The following is a 21,156-nucleotide window of genomic DNA, read 5'->3' as shown; positions in this document are numbered from 1 at the left end:
GTCCACCAAGAGACATAGGAAGACAAAGTTTGTCCCAAGCTCTTAGATGAAGACCATGATTCCCTTTCTCGAAGCCCCACCAAAAGTCCCGCACCAAACCATCGATTCTATTGACAAGGCGATTAGAGAGTTTGGTGGTTTGCATGGTATAGATAGGCAAAGACAAATCCACAGATTTGATAATGGTAGCACGACCCGCCTTGGACAACGTCTTTGCCTTCCAGCCCTGTAACTTAGAAGTAAGATTGTAAAGGATGAAGTTGAAGTTAGCATCCTTTTTTCTTGATCTGAACAGGAGCAGGCCCAAATACTTGATAACACCTTCCGGAGATTCAATCTTTAAAGCTTCCTTGATACCTCTTCTTATACCATTAGGGGTATTTTTGCTAAAAAAGATTGAGGTTTTGAGCTTATTAACTTGTTGGCCAGGCCAATAGCAGAACCTCTGAAGGCAGTCCCAATAAATATTGACTTCATTCAAATTGGCCTCAGCAACTAGAATAAGGTCATTCACAAAGAAAATATGGGAGAGAATCGGACCACCCCTACTCAGCCTAATACCCTGTATAGTGCCCATACCAAGAGCCTCTTCCAAGAGCCTTGATAAAACTTTAGCAGCATAAATGAAGAGATAAGGGAAAGTGGGTCGCCCTGACAATGTCCACAGGATGGATTAATCTTGCCTACATGACCCCCATTAAGGAAGATGTTGAGAGTAGTGGTGGATATGCACTGAGAGACCCAATTGCAGAACTTTTGAGGAATCCCATAACAAGCAAGAACATGATCAATAAATTTCTAGCTTAGTCTATCATAGGCTCTTACAAGATCAAATTTTATGGCAAAGAACCCCTTTTTGCCTCTTTTCCTGTTAAATGAGTGTATGATCTCTTGGACGATCACATTATTATCTTGTATATTCCTACCCAGGACAAACGCAGCTTGAGTGGGACAAATGAGGGAGGGTAAGATAGGTTTAATTCTATTAGCAACTATTTTGGAAATGACCTTGTACAACACATTGCAAAGAGATATTGGCCTAAAGTGATTAGGTCTTTTCGGGTTCTTGATTTTAGGGATAAGCAAAACATTTGTAGCATTTACACCCTTGTGCATATTGCCATTCACAAAGAAATCAGAAACTGCTTCACAGAAATAGCCGTCAATAGACTCCCAGTAATGCTTGAAGAAAAGAACTGACATCCCATCCGGCCCCGCCGCCTTATGGTTGCTCATTGCAAAAAGAGTACTTCTAATTTCATCACAAGACGGGCACAGGATAAGCTCCTCCTGGTCCGCCTGTGAGGTCCTTTCTTGGAACAACTAACTGCAATTAATAGCATGTCCATATTCAGACCCCAAAAAAATAGTTTTGAAGAAGTCAATGAATTCAAGACCAATTAACTCTCGGCTAATAATCTAGACATTATTTTTATTCAAGATACTCTCAATGGCATTTCTTCTTCATCTAATAGCAACCGAGAGAAAAAAAAAATTAGAACACTTATCACCTTCCTTGAGCCAAGAGATCCTGGCCCGTTGTTTCCAATAAATCTCTTTTCTTGCCAGAGTTTCATTCAAGGAGCTATGAATATCACGTTCCATGTTCCAATCACGGGCTCCCGCATGTAATCTCTACATATGGTCAAGTTTTTGTTCCAACTCTTTAATGATCAAGTCAATCTTACTAAATTGAGTTCGATTCCAGCAAAGGAGAGCAACACGAGTCGCTCCAAGTTTCTTGAAGATGCGAGCTGGGGCCCAAGAATGATCAAGCAAACGCCAAGCGTTGGCAACCACCAACTTGCTCTTTTCATCTCTCGTCCATCCTTCTTCAAATTTGAAACATCTTTTAAATTTGGGATCCAATCCACTAGAAAGAAGACATAAAGGTCTATGGTCTGAATTACACGTCTGGGAATACGAAAGGATAACTCTAGAAAATAGGTCAAGCCAAGCTCCATTAATTAATCCTTTGTCGAGAGCAGATTTCACATGGCTCCTTCCAGATCGGTGATTATCCCAATCTTGTCACCTTGAATAGGCATATTAATAAGACCATGAGAATCAACAAGGTTAGATATGTAAGGGATAAAAGGGTCCCTTCCCGACGACCCTTCACGTTCCGAGTCACTTAGAACAAAATTGGTATCACCTAAAATAAACCAGGGACCACCAAACCTATCCCCAATTTCCATTAGCTCAGCCTAAAAAATTTTCTTAGCATGAAGGTAAGGAGGGCCATACACACACGAGAGGAGCCAAGGGTGTGAAGGAGGATCCGAGTAAACAAGACTAGAGATATGGTTATGAGAACAAGAGATACACTCAAAATTGAAACCAACTTTCCACGCCAATATAATACCCCCACCAGTACCAATAGGAAGCAAATTAACATTAAAATAAAAGTGCAGGGATTTTAGAGTATGTACCAGGGGGTAGCATCCACTTTAAGCTCAGTTAGAAAAACAAAATCAAGAGAGTGCGATCTGATCAGGGACTTCAGTTCCCAAACTGTAGAGGTCTGCCCTAACCCTCTACAGTTCCAGGTAATGCCTCTCATGGCTCCAGTGGAGGAGATTTGACATTCTCCTCCACAGGGGTATGAGAGTGAGCAGACAAGCTGGAGCCAGATTCTTCAATCAAAAAAGAACCAACAAGAGGGTTCTTCATAATTCCATCAGTGTGACTCAGGGAATTAGAGATATTGTTGTTACTGATATTTCGCAACACCAAAAAGTACAATTTTACTGGTAAAAGAGAGAATTATTTGAGAGATGACAAATGCGAGTATTCAACCTAGAATGGCGAGTACTCGAATAGGAATGCGAGAGTAAACAACAAAGCTGGAAAAATAAATGAGACGGTGAATTATAGTGGTTCAGTCAGATTTCGTTCTGCTTAGTCCACTGTAGCAAGGGATTCGTAGGTGCATTTTCACGGTGGATCACCCCTTTATATACAAAGCAGGTGCCCAATCGGTTACATGAGGATCACATTTATTGTTAATCCATTATTTACACATTGAATTGCAATGACTAAACTCAAACAGCGTAAACATTAATAAATGTATGACAGTTACTGAATTCATCAACGTATGCGTCTTTCGCATCTGCGAGTTGACCGTTCTTGTTCCGTCTGTTGAGCTCGTAGGATCGCACATACGTTTGGAACGTCTGCGTCCTTAAGTAATCGCCCGTTGTAGACGTCGCATGTTGAAGCTGGTAACATCTGGACATGCGAACTTATATTGGTCTGTTAGGGCTGTTGGGTCGCTGGGACCAAGACTGCCTCATAGGGCATCGGTCTCCATACTCGTCGCGGAGGTATAGAGGGAGACACTCGCACATGTTCTGACATATGCGAGTTGGGTCTACCCTGCATGATGAGGATTATGGTTATGCGGTGTGAATTAGGTCGCACCCGCAATATCTCGCTGGTTTTATCCTGGGCGAGGTCTAAACTTCGAGAAGTCTCTCACGGACATTTCAGCTTTCATTGGGAATCTGAATACACGTGTCCTTTTAAAGAGGAGTCTGGTCTCGAGTTTCTAGGTGAGAGAAATCTCACTATAACACATGCCCCTAGTTTCGCGACGTGACTAGAGCGGTCACTGAGGGAAACTATTGCTCGAGAGACAGGTGAAAGGTTGTCACGAGGAGGTGACCTTTTGGTTGTCCCATCGAGGGTTTCGAAAAATGACGGCTGTAATGATTAATTTTCATTATCTTTAGGGTGCCACGTCACGAAACTCTTCGGTTTTCGTGTAGGCGTGGCCATAGTTGGCCGTTAGATTGGGCGACCTTAGGCATTTTGGCTGCCACGTGTCACAATCCCAATAAATAAGGGATATGGGTATTTAAACGCTTTGATACGAATCAAATTTCCCATTTTTCCCTCTTTTCTCTTAAACTTCCCTCCAGTGCATACACTTCAGACAAAATCCACTCCCAGATTTTCTGCCACTTTCCACAACATTTTCATTCTCAGAAGTGATCGAGAATAACCGCAGGAATCAAAACTAAAGGTTAGCTTCTAAATCACTGCATTTTCGCTTTCTGTTTTTGGAGAAAATGTGCTTTGTTTTCTGGGTTTGGATGTTTTTGAAAACTTTTTAGGAGTGTATGCTAGTGGGTATTTATGTGTTTGGGTCAATGAAACTGGGTAATATTCATAGTGTAGGACCTGTAAACTGACATAACCGTATACAATTCATAGGCACTGATTCACGTCTCGAATGCTCGCGGACATTCGGATGAACAATTTGAATGTTCGCGGGTATTCGGTTGAACAACTTGAATAATCGCATATTTCCAAGACTTATTTCCGTTTAACTGTTGACTAGACCTTTTAGGATCTTTACATGTCGCGGGCTGAGTGGTGAGAGTATTAATTGCCATTCCAAATGGTGGGTGTGTCACAGTATTCTAATGGCTATATATGCGATTATATGTCCCTTGAGATACTGAGATACACCCACCCATTTGTTGACGTGCGTTAATACTCGAATGATCGTACTCTTTGGTTGGTAGGTTGTCTCGAAACGGTGGGTGTCTCCCAGTAACTTCAGGGTTATGCTCGAAAATGCATACCTCTTGAGTCACTGTGATACGCCCAGCCGTTTCTGGAGGTATACCGCATAACCGAGGATGCGTGAATTACTCGCCCAAAGATAGTTATATTTCTTCTCGCATGTTGATAGGAGGGTCAGTTTTTTGCACAGAGCTTGACCTTTTTGTCGAATGCGACTTTTATACTCTACTGCGGGTGAGATCACTTACCTTTATTTTTTCACACATCCATCACGCTGAAAAGATCTTCTATCTTTCAGATGAGCGATCTATCGGATAGCCAGCAGCTCGGTTCAGGAGGTCGCGCCTTTGACGGGGAATCGTCACAAGAGAGAGACAGTTTTCTCCCTACGGACATCTCCGAAATGGAGGCTGCGGAGATAGAGTTAGGTCCGATGTCTTCTGTAGACATCGAGAGGATGGTACAGGAGCTCGTTGAACCTGGGACAATCGATATCTGAGATAGCGAATCCACAGTGTCAGCACGCGACTACCTCATCCATACGAGACACGCTCCCGACATCGAGGTCGAGGAGGTGGAGGAGGAATGGACTACTCCGGTCCGCGAATCAGGTGGGGAAGAAGAGGAAGCGGAAGGGAGTGGGACGGACTCGGTCGACGACTCCCAATTGAACGAACCTTTCTCATGCGAAGACCTAGTCTCGAGAGTTGTCAAATCTGACTTCACCACCTTCGTGAGGTTGAATTTGTTGCGACTTGCGTTTCAAAGTCCCAAACCCTCTCAGAGAGCGCATCTTCCGTTCACCAACCCTGCGATCATCCCTACAGAGGACGTGGTCATCTCAATACCCATTCTTCGATGTGGTGTATCGGTCCCGTTTCATCCTTTCGTCGCAGCCATTCTCAGACGTTATGACGTATCGCCTTTTCAGCTAACACCCAACAGTTATCGCACTGTTCTAGCATTCTATGCGATGTACATGGAGTACGCCCATAGGGCTCCGTCAGTAGAGGAGTTTAGTTACTTCTATGACATAAAGAGCGTGGGTCTTCATAATGGCTTCTTTTGCTTTAGTAAATGGGCGACTTCTGAAATAAACGGTGTTGAGGGGATGGTCTCGAACATGGGCGACTGGAAGTCGAAATGGTTTTATGTTTTTAAGGTTCCTGGGATCAGGACCAACTTTAATCGCAGACCCAGTATGTCGCATATTTGTTGACTTAGATAAAATCTGTTACTTTGTTTTTCGAGATCTTTTGCTAACTCGTTTTTTGTTGTCATCGCAGATAGACCAGCTCGACCAACGCTTGACGCGAATAAGAAGGGGGTAGCTGAAATTCTTGGGAGTCTTCCGGTACAAGATCGCGACTGGCGATTACTGTGTACGACTGCCAAATTGCGAGAACACAAACTGATCCCTGAGAACGCGAGTCTTCAACGGGAGCCAGTATATAAAGAACCATGCCGAGAAACAGCAGGAGCGGATAGATAAACGTCTTTCTAAGCAAACTCCTCGACAAACTTCAGGTAACTCGTCCTTTTGCTATAAATTGACGGGTAGGATTGTGATTTTTACTTATCTGTTCTTTGTGCTTGTAGACATGACTTTCTTGAAGTCTGCCCCTGTCCTGAAGATCAAGCAAAAGGGTGGAACACCGGCAACTTCGCCGGTCGTTGCCCAGAAGAGGAAGAGCGATGTGATGACTTCGCTTGCTGCAGATTCCTCCAAGAAGTTGGCTAAGACTACTCAGGACAAGGGGAAGAAAGTCGTCATCGACTCTCCTGTTCGTGCTCGCGACTTTCTGGCCATGCAGGAAAAATTACTGGCTGAGATTCCTTACGAGGATCTTGCTTCTCGATCTACTGAACTGGCCGTGCAATCCATGGCTTTGTTCATGAAAGCCGCGGCTACTCCTTCGAAGGAAACTGATTCGCTGAAGAGGCAGAACGTCCATTTTCAAGAGAACATAAAGAAGCTGAAGCAGGAGGTGGCGAGGATGGAGGAGCTTAACAAGGCCAAGGAGAAGGAGCTCGAGGAAGTCAACAGGGCAAAAGAACAGGTGGAGCTCGAGCTCAAGAAGTCGCAGGACACGATCGCTGAGATGGCTCGCGACTTGGAGGCTGAGAAAGAGAGTGGGAAGAAACAATACGATCAGGCTGTGTCTGACTACATTTACACTACTCTTTCCAAGGTCCCTGACTTCGACTTCTCGCTGCTTGGAGCTGAAGCTGCTGAAATGGCTGAAGCCTTTCGCGCGATGTCTCCTACCCAGACTCAAGGTAACCTTCCGGATGAAATCGAGGGAGTACAGGCTGAAGAGGTCGAGAATGAAGTCGTGAGCAAGATTGCGGACGAGGCTGCTCCTGATGAGACTACTCCCGTTGCTTGATTATTTTCTATCTTACTTTTTTTCTTATCTGCGGTACACGGGTATTCGCATTTCTGTACTTAAAGAAATTTATCTTACTTTTTGGACAAATTTCTATCCTCGCAGGGATAGCTTACATTTTAATATTTACGCAGTACACGGGTACTTGCGATTTTATATATTTTTAACTTTGATCACAGCTTGGTGTGAATGCAATTATATATATATATGCGACTTTAATTACAGCTTGGTGTAATAAAGTAGGAAAAACTCGGTAAATCAAATTACTCGAAAAACTTAATAAGTGATTTTATTCAAGCAATCAGTAATACATGCGGGTACACATGCCCCTATACTTAGGAAGTATTTTGAACAAAAAATATCTAAGTATAAGTACTCGAATTATCATAACTGAATAACGCGAATATTACTGATAATAAAATTTCAAGCTCTCGCTATTCCATGCTCGTGGAATCGCGGTTCCATCGAGTGTTGCGAGTCGATAAGTGGCATCACCAATTTGATCTGCGATTTTGTATGGTCCTTCCCAATTGTCTCCAAAGACTCCGTGAGCTGGGACTTTGGTATTTGGCATTACTTTTCTAAGGACCAAGTCTCCTACTCGCAGAGGTTTTATCTTTACTTTCGAGTTAAAGTACCTTCTTCGTTCGTTGTTGATAAGCCGCGTTTTGTAGTTGCGCTTTATCACGCTTTTCTTCTAAAAGATCAAGGCAAAACAAGCTGATTCTCGTTGTTCCGCGAGATATCGAAAGCATTTACGCGCAAGGATCCCGCCCCAACTTCTACGGTAACATGGCCTCGCACCCATAAGAAAGTGAGAAGGGTGTTTCGCCGGTTGTAGATCGAGGGGTTGTATTGTAAGACCATAGGACTTGCGGTAATTCATCCGGCCATGCCCCTTTGCGGTCTTCTAATTTTCCCTTTATGGTGTGCTTAATTATTTTGTTGATCGCGGTACGCCCATTGCTCTGCGGGTAAGCGACTACGGAAAAGGCTTTTTAATTCCTAAATCATCGCATAGCTGTCGCATCTCTTTACAGTCAAACTGTTTTCCATTATCTGAAATGAGCTTGTGCGGAATGCCAAAGCGACAGATGATGGAAGTGTAGACGAACTCGCGCAACTTCGTTGCAGTGATGGTCGCGAGTGCTTTTGCTTGACCCACTTTGTGAAATAGTCAACCGCGACTACAGCATATTTGACTCCGCCTTTTCCCTTGGGTAACTCGCCAATTAAATCAATTCCCCATATTGCAAAGGGCCAGGGACTCGTGATAAAATGGAGGTTACTCGGGGGCTGGTGTGTGTAAGTGGCTATTCGCTGGCATCTATCACACCTTTTTGCAAATGCGAGGGCATCTTGTCGCAATGTTGGCCAGTAATACCCTTGCCGCATAATTTTTAAGGCAAGGGAATTACCTCCAGTATGATTGCCACAAATTCCCTCGTGTACTTCACGCAGTATGTAACTGCAGTCTTCTCCACTGATACATTTGAGAAGTGGTTGACTAAAACTTCTGCGATACAAGCTCTGGTCATATATCACATAGCGGGCTGCTCGTTGTCGCAATTTCCTTGCTTCTATTTTATCATTAGGTAAGAGCCCCTTGTCAAGGTATGCGAGGATAGGAGTCATCCAGGTAATCTCCTGAACGTCATCGATCTCCATGATTGTTTCTCGATCTATGGTTGGATGAGACAATACGTCTACCGGAATTACATCGAGTAATTCGGCTTCTCTAGTGGAGGCCAGTCGGGCCAAGGCGTCTGCATGGGCATTTTGAGTACGCGGTACTCGAGACACAACTACATGTTTGAACTTCTGCATGATTTCGCGAACGATGGCTAAGTATTTAACCAATCTTCCGCCTCTCGCTAGGTATTCTCCACTTACTTGACATACCACGATTTGAGAGTCGCTAAATGCTTGTAGGTATTCGACTTTCATCTCGAGAGCCAATTTCAGACCTGCGATTAAAGCCTCATACTCGGCTTCATTGTTAGATGCAGAGAATTCGAAACGTAGAGCAGCGTGTACCTTGAAATTATTGGGACTGATTAACAATATCCCACTGCCAGAACCTTCATTATTTGAGGCCCCATCGACATACAATGTCCATACCTCTTTGTCTATCATGGCGATGTCGTTTCCACCCTCTACAACCGCTACCTCTGTGCTTGGGAACTCAAGTATAAAATCTGCTAGGGCTTGCCCCTTGATCGCGGTTCTTGGTTTATACTTGATGTCGAACTGACTCAACTCCATAGCCCACTTTAATAATCTCCCCGATGCCTCTGGCTTTGCCAAAACCTGTCTTAAGGGGGAAGTTTGTCAAAACTTCAATGCTGTGAGCCTGGAAATAAGGTCGCAATTTTCTTGAGGATATTATCAAGGCAAAAGCTAGTTTCTCCATCTGAGGGTAACGCGTCTCGGCGTCCAATAATCGCTTACTGACGTAGTACACCGGGTGCTGACGTCCTTGATCCTCGCGAACAAGTGCGGCGATCGCATACTCGGAGACTGCTAAATAAATAGACAAGACCTCTCCGGGCAACGGTTTTGATAGAATTGGAGGTTGCCCCAGATGCGTTTTTAACGCTTGAAAAGCCTGCTCGCATTTCTCATCCCATTGAAACCTCTTGTTACCCTTCAGGATCTGAAAAAACTCTTTACACTTGTCAGAGGATCTGGATATGAAGCGGTTTAAGGCCGCGACTTTGCCTGTGAGGCTCTGAACCTCCTTTGGCTTAGTCGGTGACGGCATTTCTACCAACGCTCTAATCTTCGCAGGATTGGCTTCTATTCCTCGCTGATTTACCATAAAACCAAGGAATTTTCCGGAACCCACTCCAAAGACGCATTTTAAGGGGTTTAGACGCATCTTATATCGTCGCAATATGTCGAACATGGCCTGCAAGTGCGTGATATGATCCTCCGCATGTTGCGATTTTACGAGCATATCGTCAACATATACCTCCATTGTCTTTCCAATAAGATCTGCGAACATCATGTTCACTAGCCTTTGATAAGTCGCACCTGCGTTTATTAAACCAAAAGGCATTACCTTGTAACAGTATAATCCTCGATCAGTAATGAACGAGGTATGTTCTTGGTCTGGTTCGTACATCGGGATTTGATTGTATCCCGAGTATGCATCCATGAAGCTTAAAAGTGCGTGGCCTGCGGTGGCATCGACAAGCTGGTCGATGCTAGGAAGAGGAAAGCTGTCTTTGGGACAGGCTTTGTTCAAATCTGTAAAGTCAACGCATGTACGCCATGAGCCATTGGGCTTTGGCACGAGTACCGGATTGGCTAACCAGTCGGGGTAAAATGACTCCCGTATAAAGCCGCAGGCAAGGAGGCGGTCAACTTCTTCTTTCAGCGCTTGGTACCTCGCGGGGTCCGTTTTGCGGCGCTTTTGTCGGACACCTCGCACTTCGGGGTCAATGTTCAAGCGATGACACATGACCTGTGGAGATATCCCGACCTTATCTGAATGTTTCCAGGCAAAGATATCAAGATTTTGTTTCAGAAAAGTTGTTAATTGTTCTCGCAACTGTATGTTTAATCTAGAACCAATTTTTAAAACCTTGTTATTATCTACAGGATCTATAGGTACCTCGATTGTATCTTCCGCGGCTTGGGCTGCGGCGGTGTGATCAAGGATTCTCGGATCCAAGTCCGGTTTGTCTATGTGCGGTACCTCCTCGATCCTGAGGATCTCCTGGCGAGGTGGTGGTGCGTCCAAAAGGTGGATAACATTCACTGTCCTTTTTTCTGCGAGCTTGACAGCTGCATTGTAACATTCTCGAGAGTCAGATTGGACTCCCCTCACTGATCCTACTCCAGAGGGAGTAGGGAACTTCATTGTTAGATGATAGATCGAAGTTACGATCTTCATCTCCTTCAGAATTGGCCGTCCAATTACGGCGTTATATGCTGAGTATTGATCAATTACTGCGAAGTCGGCCATCGACTTGGCAGTTATTAGGCCGATTCCCAAAGTGATTGGGAGTTTGATCATCCCTTTGATAGCTATGACATCTCCCGTGAAACCATAGATGCTCGATGTCATTGGCCGCAAAATCTTTTTCTTGTAGCCCCATTTGCTTGAAGGCTTGGAAGTTCAGTAAATTCACCGAACTTCCATTGTCGACCAATATGCGATGGACGTTGTCTCCACCTATATTGGCGACTATCACAAGTGCGTCAGAATGCGGGTGGTGGACCCATCTCGCATCGCTCTCCATAAAGACAATGTCCTCGCATTCTCTCTTGAAGAGCTTCTCTGGCCGTTCACCAAGATTGTTCACATTGGTAAGCGGCTTCTCTTTGGCTTCTCTGGCATATCGTTCTTGTGATTTGCGAGAGTCGCTTGCGATGTGTGGTCCTCCGATTATAGTCAGGATATTGCGAGGTGTTCTGGAGCCACTCGCATTCTGGTTTTCTCCTTTGTCATCCGCTCGGGGGTGACTTTCCTCGCTCCTTTTATACTTGTCGAATTTTCCCCTTCTGATCAATTCTTCAATTTCGTCCTGCAAGACCCAACACTCAAGGGTAGTGTGGCCGATATCCTTGTGGTACTTACAGAACTTTTTGGGGTCTCTTCGGTCGCGATTTCCCCTGATGGGGGGCGGCTTCTTGAAGACGCCGTTCCTTTCCTCAACCGCGTAGATGTGGTCTCGAGGTACGGCAAGTTCGGTGTAATTGACGAAGCGAGGTCCTCCTTTTCTTTTGGGCGAGGACTCCTTTTTTGGAGGCGACTTAGCCAACTTCGGGCTCCGCGGTTTGCGTGGGCTGCGTCTTCTGGGGCTTCGGCCCCTGGAATTCTTTCCTCGCGGACTGCGGGACCGCGACCGCGGTATGGGTGATCGCCGCTTGTTCTTGCCTTTCTCCAATTCCGCCAAGGAATTCTCGATTCTCTTATGAGGTTCGGCCATGGCGAAGAATTCTACCAAGGATTCTGGCCTTCGGGCCTGTAGCTCTTTCCAAAAGTGGGTTCTTGGCAAGACACCTGTTATTAACATGCAAACAAGCGAAGACTCGGGGGCCTTCTCAACTTTTGTTACTTCAGCGTTAAAACGCTTGAAATAATTCTGCAAAGACTCACCAGGTTCTTGCTTGATGTTCGCCAAAGTCGTATAGGGTGGCCTATACGTCATCGTGGCCTGGAAATGTGTGAGAAATAGATCGACGAAGTTCTCCCATGTCGATATCGATGCCTCTGGTAATTGGGTGAACCAATCATGGGCATTCTCCTCGAGTGTGGCCGCGAGAATGCGACACTTCGCGAGTTGCGGCACCTGGTCCACTTCCATTATGGTGTTAAACTTTTCTAGGTAGTCTAACGGGTTAGAAGTACCTTTATATTTGAGGGATTCGGATAAACGGAACCCCTTTGGAAGTTGGGCTTGGGCTGCTGCTCGAGCATCTTCAAAGCTTGCAGAAGCATACTTTGGTCGATTCCTCCTGTCGCAGGAGGTGGAGTTGCTACAACAGTGGGGCTCGCAGCCACTGCGGCAAGGTTCGAAGGGATATTAATCCCAGTGGTCGCGATCGGCGCGATGGGCGGGTTGTTAACTGTGTTGACACCCTGATCGCCCGTATGGGGATCATGGAGCGTCTCCGTGTTATGCGGGCCGCGGGAGCGCGCCCTAAAGACTGCATTGAGATGATCACGCAGATCACCTCGGTGTACACGGTAGCGTCCTCCTTGCTGTGTTTGCACAGAGCCAGACCTCGTATACCTGCTTGGAGTACGGTCATGCGAGGATGAAGAGGCTGACTCTGCGTCGTTATCTCGAGGGTGACGACTGCGAGGGTTGCGGCGCTCAGGATCCTCGTCGGTTTGTGCGCTCTGGTTAGGCAACCTTGCGTATTGGTCTCTTGACGTCGGGTGATTCAAGTCCAAGATTTCAGGATCAGTTCTTCGTTCCCTGCGTGCATGGTTAGTTTGACGTCGAGAAACCGTTACCTGAGGGTTTTCGTTACGAACGGCAGGGACCCGAGGAGGGCGTCGAGCTCGGCTCTGTCCATCCACCTCGGCTTGTAGTGCTCGCACCGATCTGGATTGCGGCGTATTGATCAGTCGTGAGCTGGACCACTCCTTCGGACACGACCGCCGGGGTGACAGGGGGAAAGTGCATGGTTGCTGGTGGTGTGGACGTGCCTCCGACTTGAGGACCAGTTGTTTCTGGAAATAGGTTGAGTGGTCTGATGTTGCTCCTCCCTACCCCGCCGTTGATGACGTCTACAGGTGGCACTCCGGTTCCAGGCAATGGTGCGCTCATCGTTCCAATGTTGATGGATTCATTGTTAGCTCCGTTAGCGTGATTTCCAGCCATGTTGAGTGATGTTCTTTGAAGTGAATAGAATCTTACAGTCGAATTCCCACAGACGGCGCCAAATGTTGTTACTGATATTTCGCAACACCAAAAAGTACAATTTTACTGGTAAAAGAGAGAATTATTTGAGAGATGACAAATGCGAGTATTCAACCTAGAATGGCGAGTACTCGAATAGGAATGCGAGAGTAAACAACAAAGCTGGAAAAATAAATGAGACGGTGAATTATAGTGGTTCAGTCAGATTTCGTTCTGCTTAGTCCACTGTAGCAAGGGATTCGTAGGTGCATTTTCACGGTGGATCACCCCTTTATATACAAAGCAGGTGCCCAATCGGTTACATGAGGATCACATTTATTGTTAATCCATTATTTACACATTGAATTGCAATGACTAAACTCAAACAACGTAAACATTAATAAATGTATGAAAGTTACTGAATTCATCAACGTATGCGTCTTTCGCATCTGCGAGTTGACCGTTCATGTTCCGTCTGTTGAGCTCGTAGGATCGCACATACGTTTGGAACGTCTGCGTCCTTAAGAAATCGCCCGTTGTAGACGTCGCATGTTGAAGCTGGTAACATCTGGACATGCGAACTTATATTGGTCTGTTAGGGCTGTTGGGTCGCTGGGACCAAGACTGCCTCATAGGGCATCGGTCTCCATACTCGTCGCGGAGGTATAGAGGGAGACACTCACACATGTTCTGACATATGCGAGTTGGGTCTACCCTGCATGATGAGGATTATGGTTATGCGGTGTGAATTAGGTCGCACCCGCAATATCTCGCTGGTTTTATCCTGGGCGAGGTCTAAACTTCGAGAAGTCTCTCACGGACATTTCAGCTTTCATTGGGAATCTGAATACACGTGTCCTTTTAAAGAGGAGTCTGGTCTCGAGTTTCTAGGTGAGAGAAATCTCACTATAACAGATATCATCAGAGGGTTCTTCATAAGCTACCTTAGATTCAAAGTCTTGCTCCTTAGTGTCCCACGGGAAGTCACGAACAACACTCGGGTGCATTCAAAGAATTTTCTGTGGTTTGGAGCAAACCGAAGAAGAGGATTCATACAATTTTCTTTTCTTAAACGACGTAGTTCTTTCATTTGTTTCGGACGTAGGCATCACACTAATATCACCCCCAACTGCCTTATCTCAATTAAATCTATTTTCCCAAAGTGTTTAAGATCTTGTAACAAAGTTTCTTAGGCTTTAAAAAATTGAGACAAATCCCTCTCTTCATCTTGAGTAGTCTCGGCCTCAGGCCCACCAGCAAAGTCCTTAATAGTTCCCTCAGTACCCATAAAACCACTTTTCCTGAAATTAGAATGGGCCTTAGTATTATCTCCATGTTTCAAAAGGTCATTATATACTTGTAGTGGGCCTTTCTTAACACAACCAATGCTATCAACCTTTTTACTTAAACGATTGGGCCCCACCTAACCATTGGAGTTAGTCAAAGGCCCATTAGGTATAACAATCAGCCCATGACCCGAAGCACAGTCCACTTCATTTCCCAAATTCAAATTCATAGGCACAATCGAGGCACGGTTATTTCCTTCAATTGCCAAAACAGCTAAGCAAGCAGAAGTCTTTTCTCCTATCAAATGACCCTCCTCTCTCCCGTTACCAGAAGAAGCAACTGCCTGAACAGTGTTATTAGGTAGGGACTTGGGGAGCCACACCGCCTGCAAAGGCTTCTCGGATACAGCTGCCGCGTGATCACTTTTAATGTTATCATTTTTATTCAGTGTTTTAGTTATTAGATATTTGTGTAAGTGTTTTCTAATGCGTATGTAAAGAGATACAAGAAGGGTTTTGCTAGTGTTATTTTTTTTATGTGTATGTAAAAAAAATAAAGAAAGTTGCTTAATGATAATGATGTAGGCAAATAAAATGTGTTAAAGTGATCTATATATGTATTTGTTGGAATTTTAAACCAAAATCTGCAGCTTTTTTTTTGTCCAACACACTTTAAAGAAACAAAATAAATACAAAATCCAAAAGTGGTATTTTTCAAATTTCTACACTTTATTATGCATCCATAATAAAAGTGTTATTATTGTAAATCACTATTTGTGCTATATTATTTCTAGCACAATGTCAATAAGCCCAACACCAAGAAGAACCAATTCAATCAAGAGTCCAAGACTCTTCTCTCTCCAATCAAGCCTCTCCTTCTCTTATATATAGATACCTTCGGTCAAAGCAACAAGAGTCGACTCAAACAAGACTCACCATTTTCACTTAATATTCGACCCAACAAGAATATATATCAGCCGAACCTAATGAAACCCTAATGTGTATATAACCCTAAGTATATAAAGGTATATTATCTCAAACCCTAAAGCTACTTCGGCAGCCACACTCTTTCCCTTTCAAAGAATTCAAAGCATTTCAAAGATACTTCTCTTTCTTTCTCACAGCAGCAGCACAAAAATATCTAGGGTTAGGGTTTTATATTTCTTTCTCTTCTTCTTCTTTACAGCCGCATCTAGTATTAGGGTTTCTTCAAGCTCTCTTCTTCTTCTCACTCTAATGGTAGCTAGGGTTATATTGTTCTAATGGGTTCTCTTATCTTCTCCTTCTACTGAACACGGGTAGGGTTTCTAAGGTTCTTATATTTTCTTTTCCCTTCTTATTTTCTTTACAGCTTCTACCCAAAACAAGATCTTCTTGCTCTTTTCACTTCTACTCGAAAACAGTAACACAAAAATTCCCACAACCCCTTAGTCGAAAATCAACACACAAAACCCAAAAATAGCAAGAACACGAAACACACACAAATACAAAAATAAACAATCTAGAGATTAAGGTGAGAAATACAAACAGAAATAATAAAGATGGAGACACCAATTTGATCTTGAAGTTCGCCCAAAACAACCAGCTACGTCTCTGTCAAGCCGTCAAAGCTTGAATCGATTAATCATCAACAGGTTACAATCTTTAATTTACAACTTTTGATTTCTCTCTATTTTTCCTCTCTTTTGATACTAACAAAACTCTTTTTTCTTTTACATGAACACACCAACGACACTCTTGGAGGAGCTCTCTCAAACTGGCCTTGTGTTCTCTTTGTGTTGTTCTCTTCTGGTCGTCTCACTTGTTCTCTCAAAAATGAGAGAAAGTATCCTTTTATAGATCTGATCTGTGATTCTAATCTAGGGCAGAGCCCTCGTGTAATATTTGTAACTGTTTTGTAACTATTTCAGTTATAACTGATTTTATCTTCTTTAGTCTTGATCTTTGTTGTATTTGAAAACATGGGTAAAGTTGTAATTTTGTAATCTGTCATTTTGGAACCCTGTGAGTAGTGTTATAAAACTTTAGGGTATATAAGTGAATCTGTACCAACATATTTCACCCAAATTCTCTTATGTACCCAAGGATAGTTGATAATGTTATGAGGGCTTGAATGACCACAAGGGTCAGTACAATTTGTTTATCCCTAGCAAGTTCAGTTTGAACTTAGCTAGGATAAACACCTTGGTCTTCATATTTGTGACACCTCCTTGTGTCACCTAGTTTTTCTCCCTTGCATAGATCGAGTCACAAAACCCTTCCATTTGGTTTTGTGACTTTCTAAATGCATGTTTAACACATGTTGTCTTCTTTAAGTACCCTAAAATCAATTTTATAGTCAACCAATGTACTTTCCCAGTCCCTGTTTCAAGATACTCTTCTTGCTGTATCTTAGATGTTCCATCAAGCCATTCAATGGGCTGTTTAAGGACTTTCAACAACTTCTGTTGTGCCAGTAGAGATCTTATTTTCCTCCTCCATATTCTATAGTCACTTGATCCATCAAACTTATCAATATCAATTTTAAGACTAGTCATATTGTATTTGCTAAAAAATTAAATTAGATAAAGGTCTAGAATGTCCTCCAAATCTCCAATATCTAATTCCTCCTCTTGATTGCCATCCTTGTGTTCTAGAAGTTCAAATTCTTCCTGTCCTTGATTTTTTAATATATTTCAGACTTGCTTCTTGAATGTATTAATTTGAATCTTTCTTTGCGGAAATTAATTAGCTCTGATACCACTGTTGGAATTTTAAACCAAAATCTGTAACTTTTTTTTTGTCCAACTTACTTTAAAGAAACAAAATCAATACAAAATGCAAAAGTGGTATTTTTCAAATTTCTACACTTTATTATGCGTCCATAATAAAAGTGCTATTATTGTAACTCAATATTTGTGCTATATTATTTCTCACCCAATGTTAATAAGCCCAACACCAAGAAGAACCAATTCAATCAAGATTCCAAGACTCTTCTCTCTCAAATCAAGCCTCCCATTCTCTTATATATATATATATATATATATATATATACCTTCGGTCAAAGCAACAAGAGCCAAGTCAAAAAAGACTCGCCCATTTCACTTAATATTCGACCCAATAAGAATGTATACCAGCCCAAACTAATGAAGCCCTAATGTGTATATAACCCTAAGTATATAAAGGTACATTATCTCAAACCCTAAAGCTACTTTGGCAGCCACACTCTTTCCCTCTCAAAGAATTCAAAGCATTTCAAAAATACTTCTCTTTTTTTGCTCACGGCAGCAGCACAAAAATATCTACGGTTAGGGTTTTATATTTCTTTCTAAAAGTGCTACTAGTAGATTTTATTGATTCAAGTTACCAAGTTGTACATCTTTAAATTGATCGATTTCAAGATATGAGTTATGAACAAGAATTAAGCTTTAAGCAGTAAATCACACATCAATTTACAAGCTTCATCTGCACTGAGAACACATCTCAGCCGACTAGTGCTTGGGTTCCCCGAACCAAGGTAAATTCATCCACTATCAATCAAAGGTTCATATTACAATTACCAATTCTCTCTAAAGGAATCAAATACAACCTTTTCAGCAAATAGTAATGAATTACCAACGACAATCAAGAACACTGATTGTCAATGCACAATCCCTTGTGCAGCAACTGAGCTCCTCTTCAACATGTCTTCAATCTGAAATCCCTTCAGATCTGATGATGAAGATGACACTGAAATCCCTTCAGTTTGAACTCAACGATTCCAGATTCAGATCATTCCGCCATTGACGAACCCTCTCAAGCTTCAAGATCTAACCTGTAATCACAATCATAAGAAACAAGATACGACTATCTCTCTAAAAACAACCGAAATAACTGTCTGAATGATTAATGGATAACCACTTTACTAACAGAAACTGATTATATATATGACCACAACGATAAGTCCAGGTGGCATGTTGAAGCTGGTAACATCTGGACATGCGAACTTATATTGGTCTGTTAGGGCTGTTGGGTCGCTGGGACCAAGACTGCCTCATAGGGCATCGGTCTCCATACTCGTCGCGGAGGTATAGAGGGAGACACTCACACATGTTCTGACATATGCGAGTTGGGTCTACCCTGCATGATGAGGATTATGGTTATGCGGTGTGAATTAGGTCGCACCCGCAATATCTCGCTGGTTTTATCCTGGGCGAGGTCTAAACTTCGAGAAGTCTCTCACGGACATTTCAGCTTTCATTGGGAATCTGAATACACGTGTCCTTTTAAAGAGGAGTCTGGTCTCGAGTTTCCAGGTGGCACTAACTAACACTTAAAAAGACTCTCGTAAACAAACGTTAGTGCAGATATAACAGTCTAAAATTCCAGACACGACTAGAAATTGAACAGAACATACACTGTCACAAAATAATGACACTAACATTCTCCCCCTTGACAGGTTATGTTCAATGACTAACACACAAAACTAAAGACCAGAAAATATTGATAAACCAAATATAAAAGTTTTTAGGAATATAAACAAATCAACTACACAAGCAAAACATATATCTCCCCCTTCATTGAATATGATCTGTAGGTTCCTGTGCTGTGCCAGACTCCCCCTGGGAAGGTGGTCCTGTCGACACAAAGGGTGTTGCAGTGTCAGCTGGAGGATCTAGATCAGGTTGTGCTGAACTAGTGACTGGATCCAAGGCTGAAGGCTCCCCCTGCATATGTGCATTATTCCCAGATGTGTCTGATGAGGCGCCAAACGAATCACGATGAAACTCAGGCAGAGAGATGTCAGGCAGAGAATCCCCAGGAAAATGGTGCAAAAGAGTGGACTTGATAGAGCAAACCATTTGATACATTTAGTCCTCAAAGGCAAGCTGACACTTTTGATCCTTCTTATAGCGTTTGGCAAAAGATTGAAACTCAGTAAACATTTGTACCTGCCAGCTGGAATCCAAGAGCCCTTTGAACATAGGAGACTTGCCTTTACTCACTGTGGTTGCTGAGGGAGTGGTTGAAGAAGGCTTCCTGTTGACCACCGAGAGAAAGCTCTTACTGAGAATCGGATTCTGAACTTGATAATCATGCGTGGTGAGTGGAGGGTGAGCATCCATGAGAACCCGTTGAACGAAACTTGGAAATGGTAGCTTGTTACGAGTGCCAGTGGATTCAGATGCTTCCAGTACCCGGTCAAAGATGAGCGAGGGCAGATCAATGGATACATTAGTGCCTACAGCATACAAGAACTTGCCAATCTCAAGGGTAACAGCAGACAAATGAGAATTAGGAAACCAATTGTACAAGGCTACTCGATGAAGAACCCTATAGAATGGAGTCAAGTGAGTAACCAGTATTTCCTGTTTGTCCCAAATATAGTCATCCCCGCGCTTAGCACTCGACCCATCAAAGATTGATCTGGATTAAAGTGTTTCCCATATGTTGGATTCCTGATAGACTCAACTTGCAATAAGGAAGCAATAGTGGAAGGACCAAAAGGAACTCTATGACCCCTAACAAAGGCACTCACACACCCTGGATTGGATGACCCTCAGCAATAACAGTTCTATCCAGATTGGCATAGAATTCTCGAACTAATATGGGGTGGGGAGCAGACAAGTTAGTGACCGTGTTGACCCATTTCCTAAGTTTTAAAAACTCATGCAGTTCAGGAAAATCATCTAAAATGACCACTTGTTCGAACCAAAGCTCACGACTACCAAACCACCGTTGATAGACAGAGGCTTTAGAGGCATCAACAAAGCATTGTACTGTTGCAGGGTCGACAGTTGATATAGGAACTTTGGGAAGTTTGGACTTTTTAGAACCTCTAGACGACCGTTTGGGAGATGACTCTGTAGAGGCAACTGGAGTGGGTTTTTTCTTGGATTTCTTTTCAGGGGGATGATACGTGGTGTCAGCAGAGGATTTTCTTTTGGGTTGAACACGTTCACTGGTTGGGGTAGGAATAGAGACCTTAGATGGAGGACGAGGAGGGCCTATAGGTTTTGAGGGAGATTGGTGACTCGACGAAGAACGAGTGACACGTTTGGACACAGGTGGGGAAGGAGATGAAAGAGAAGGACGAACCTTTTAGAGATAGGAGGAGCCTTACCTTGAAATGTACGAGGTTTCTGACTGACCGAAGGTGAGGTAGGAGACGGAGTTGACTCTGAACTCGGGAAAGGTGCAGAACCACCAGCCTCCGACTGGTAAAGGACAATGTCACGACAGGGATTAGGTAATGCAGACGCGACAGTAGGAGGCACTGGAGGATCATCAGTCGACTCCATGGATGGAACAACCATAGCAACAGGGGTGACTGCAATGGGTGTGATATTCTCCATGATAGAGAGAAAAGAATTTGGATGAAGCAGAGCTTAGGGTTTCAGAGAGGAAAGTGAAGAAGTGAGACTGATCACTTACCGTAGGCCTTAAGTATAGGGACCCTGACACAACTGACCAGGCAAAAAAAATGATGATGATTTTTTTTTAAAATTTGATTTTTGCCAAATAAACCGTACGCGCCCAAATTGAATATTTACTACCACATCATACGGCACAATAAACGAAACAAACCAACGTCATCAGGCAATAAGTGTATCAAAGAACCCAGAC

At 43.4% G+C, this 21,156-nt stretch overlaps 1 protein-coding gene across 1 annotated transcript; it reads right to left on the bottom strand.

Moving 5' to 3' along the window:
• Positions 1–19,106: 19,106 nt before the first annotated feature.
• LOC133032269 (uncharacterized) lies at positions 19,107–20,885 on the bottom strand. Its single transcript, XM_061106148.1, has 4 exons — positions 20,682–20,885; positions 20,069–20,628; positions 19,482–19,956; positions 19,107–19,373 (listed from the first exon to the last, which is right to left on the bottom strand). Exons 1-4 carry the CDS (start codon positions 20,883–20,885, stop codon positions 19,107–19,109), a joined length of 1,506 nt encoding a protein of 501 aa, XP_060962131.1.
• Between the last annotated feature and the right edge of the window lie 271 nt (positions 20,886–21,156).

Source organism: Cannabis sativa, chromosome X (assembly GCF_029168945.1).
Source record: "Cannabis sativa cultivar Pink pepper isolate KNU-18-1 chromosome X, ASM2916894v1, whole genome shotgun sequence".
Lineage (NCBI taxonomy): Eukaryota > Viridiplantae > Streptophyta > Magnoliopsida > Rosales > Cannabaceae > Cannabis > Cannabis sativa.
Note: the sequence above shows the minus strand (reverse complement) of the source record. Positions and strands in the feature narration are given on the sequence as shown.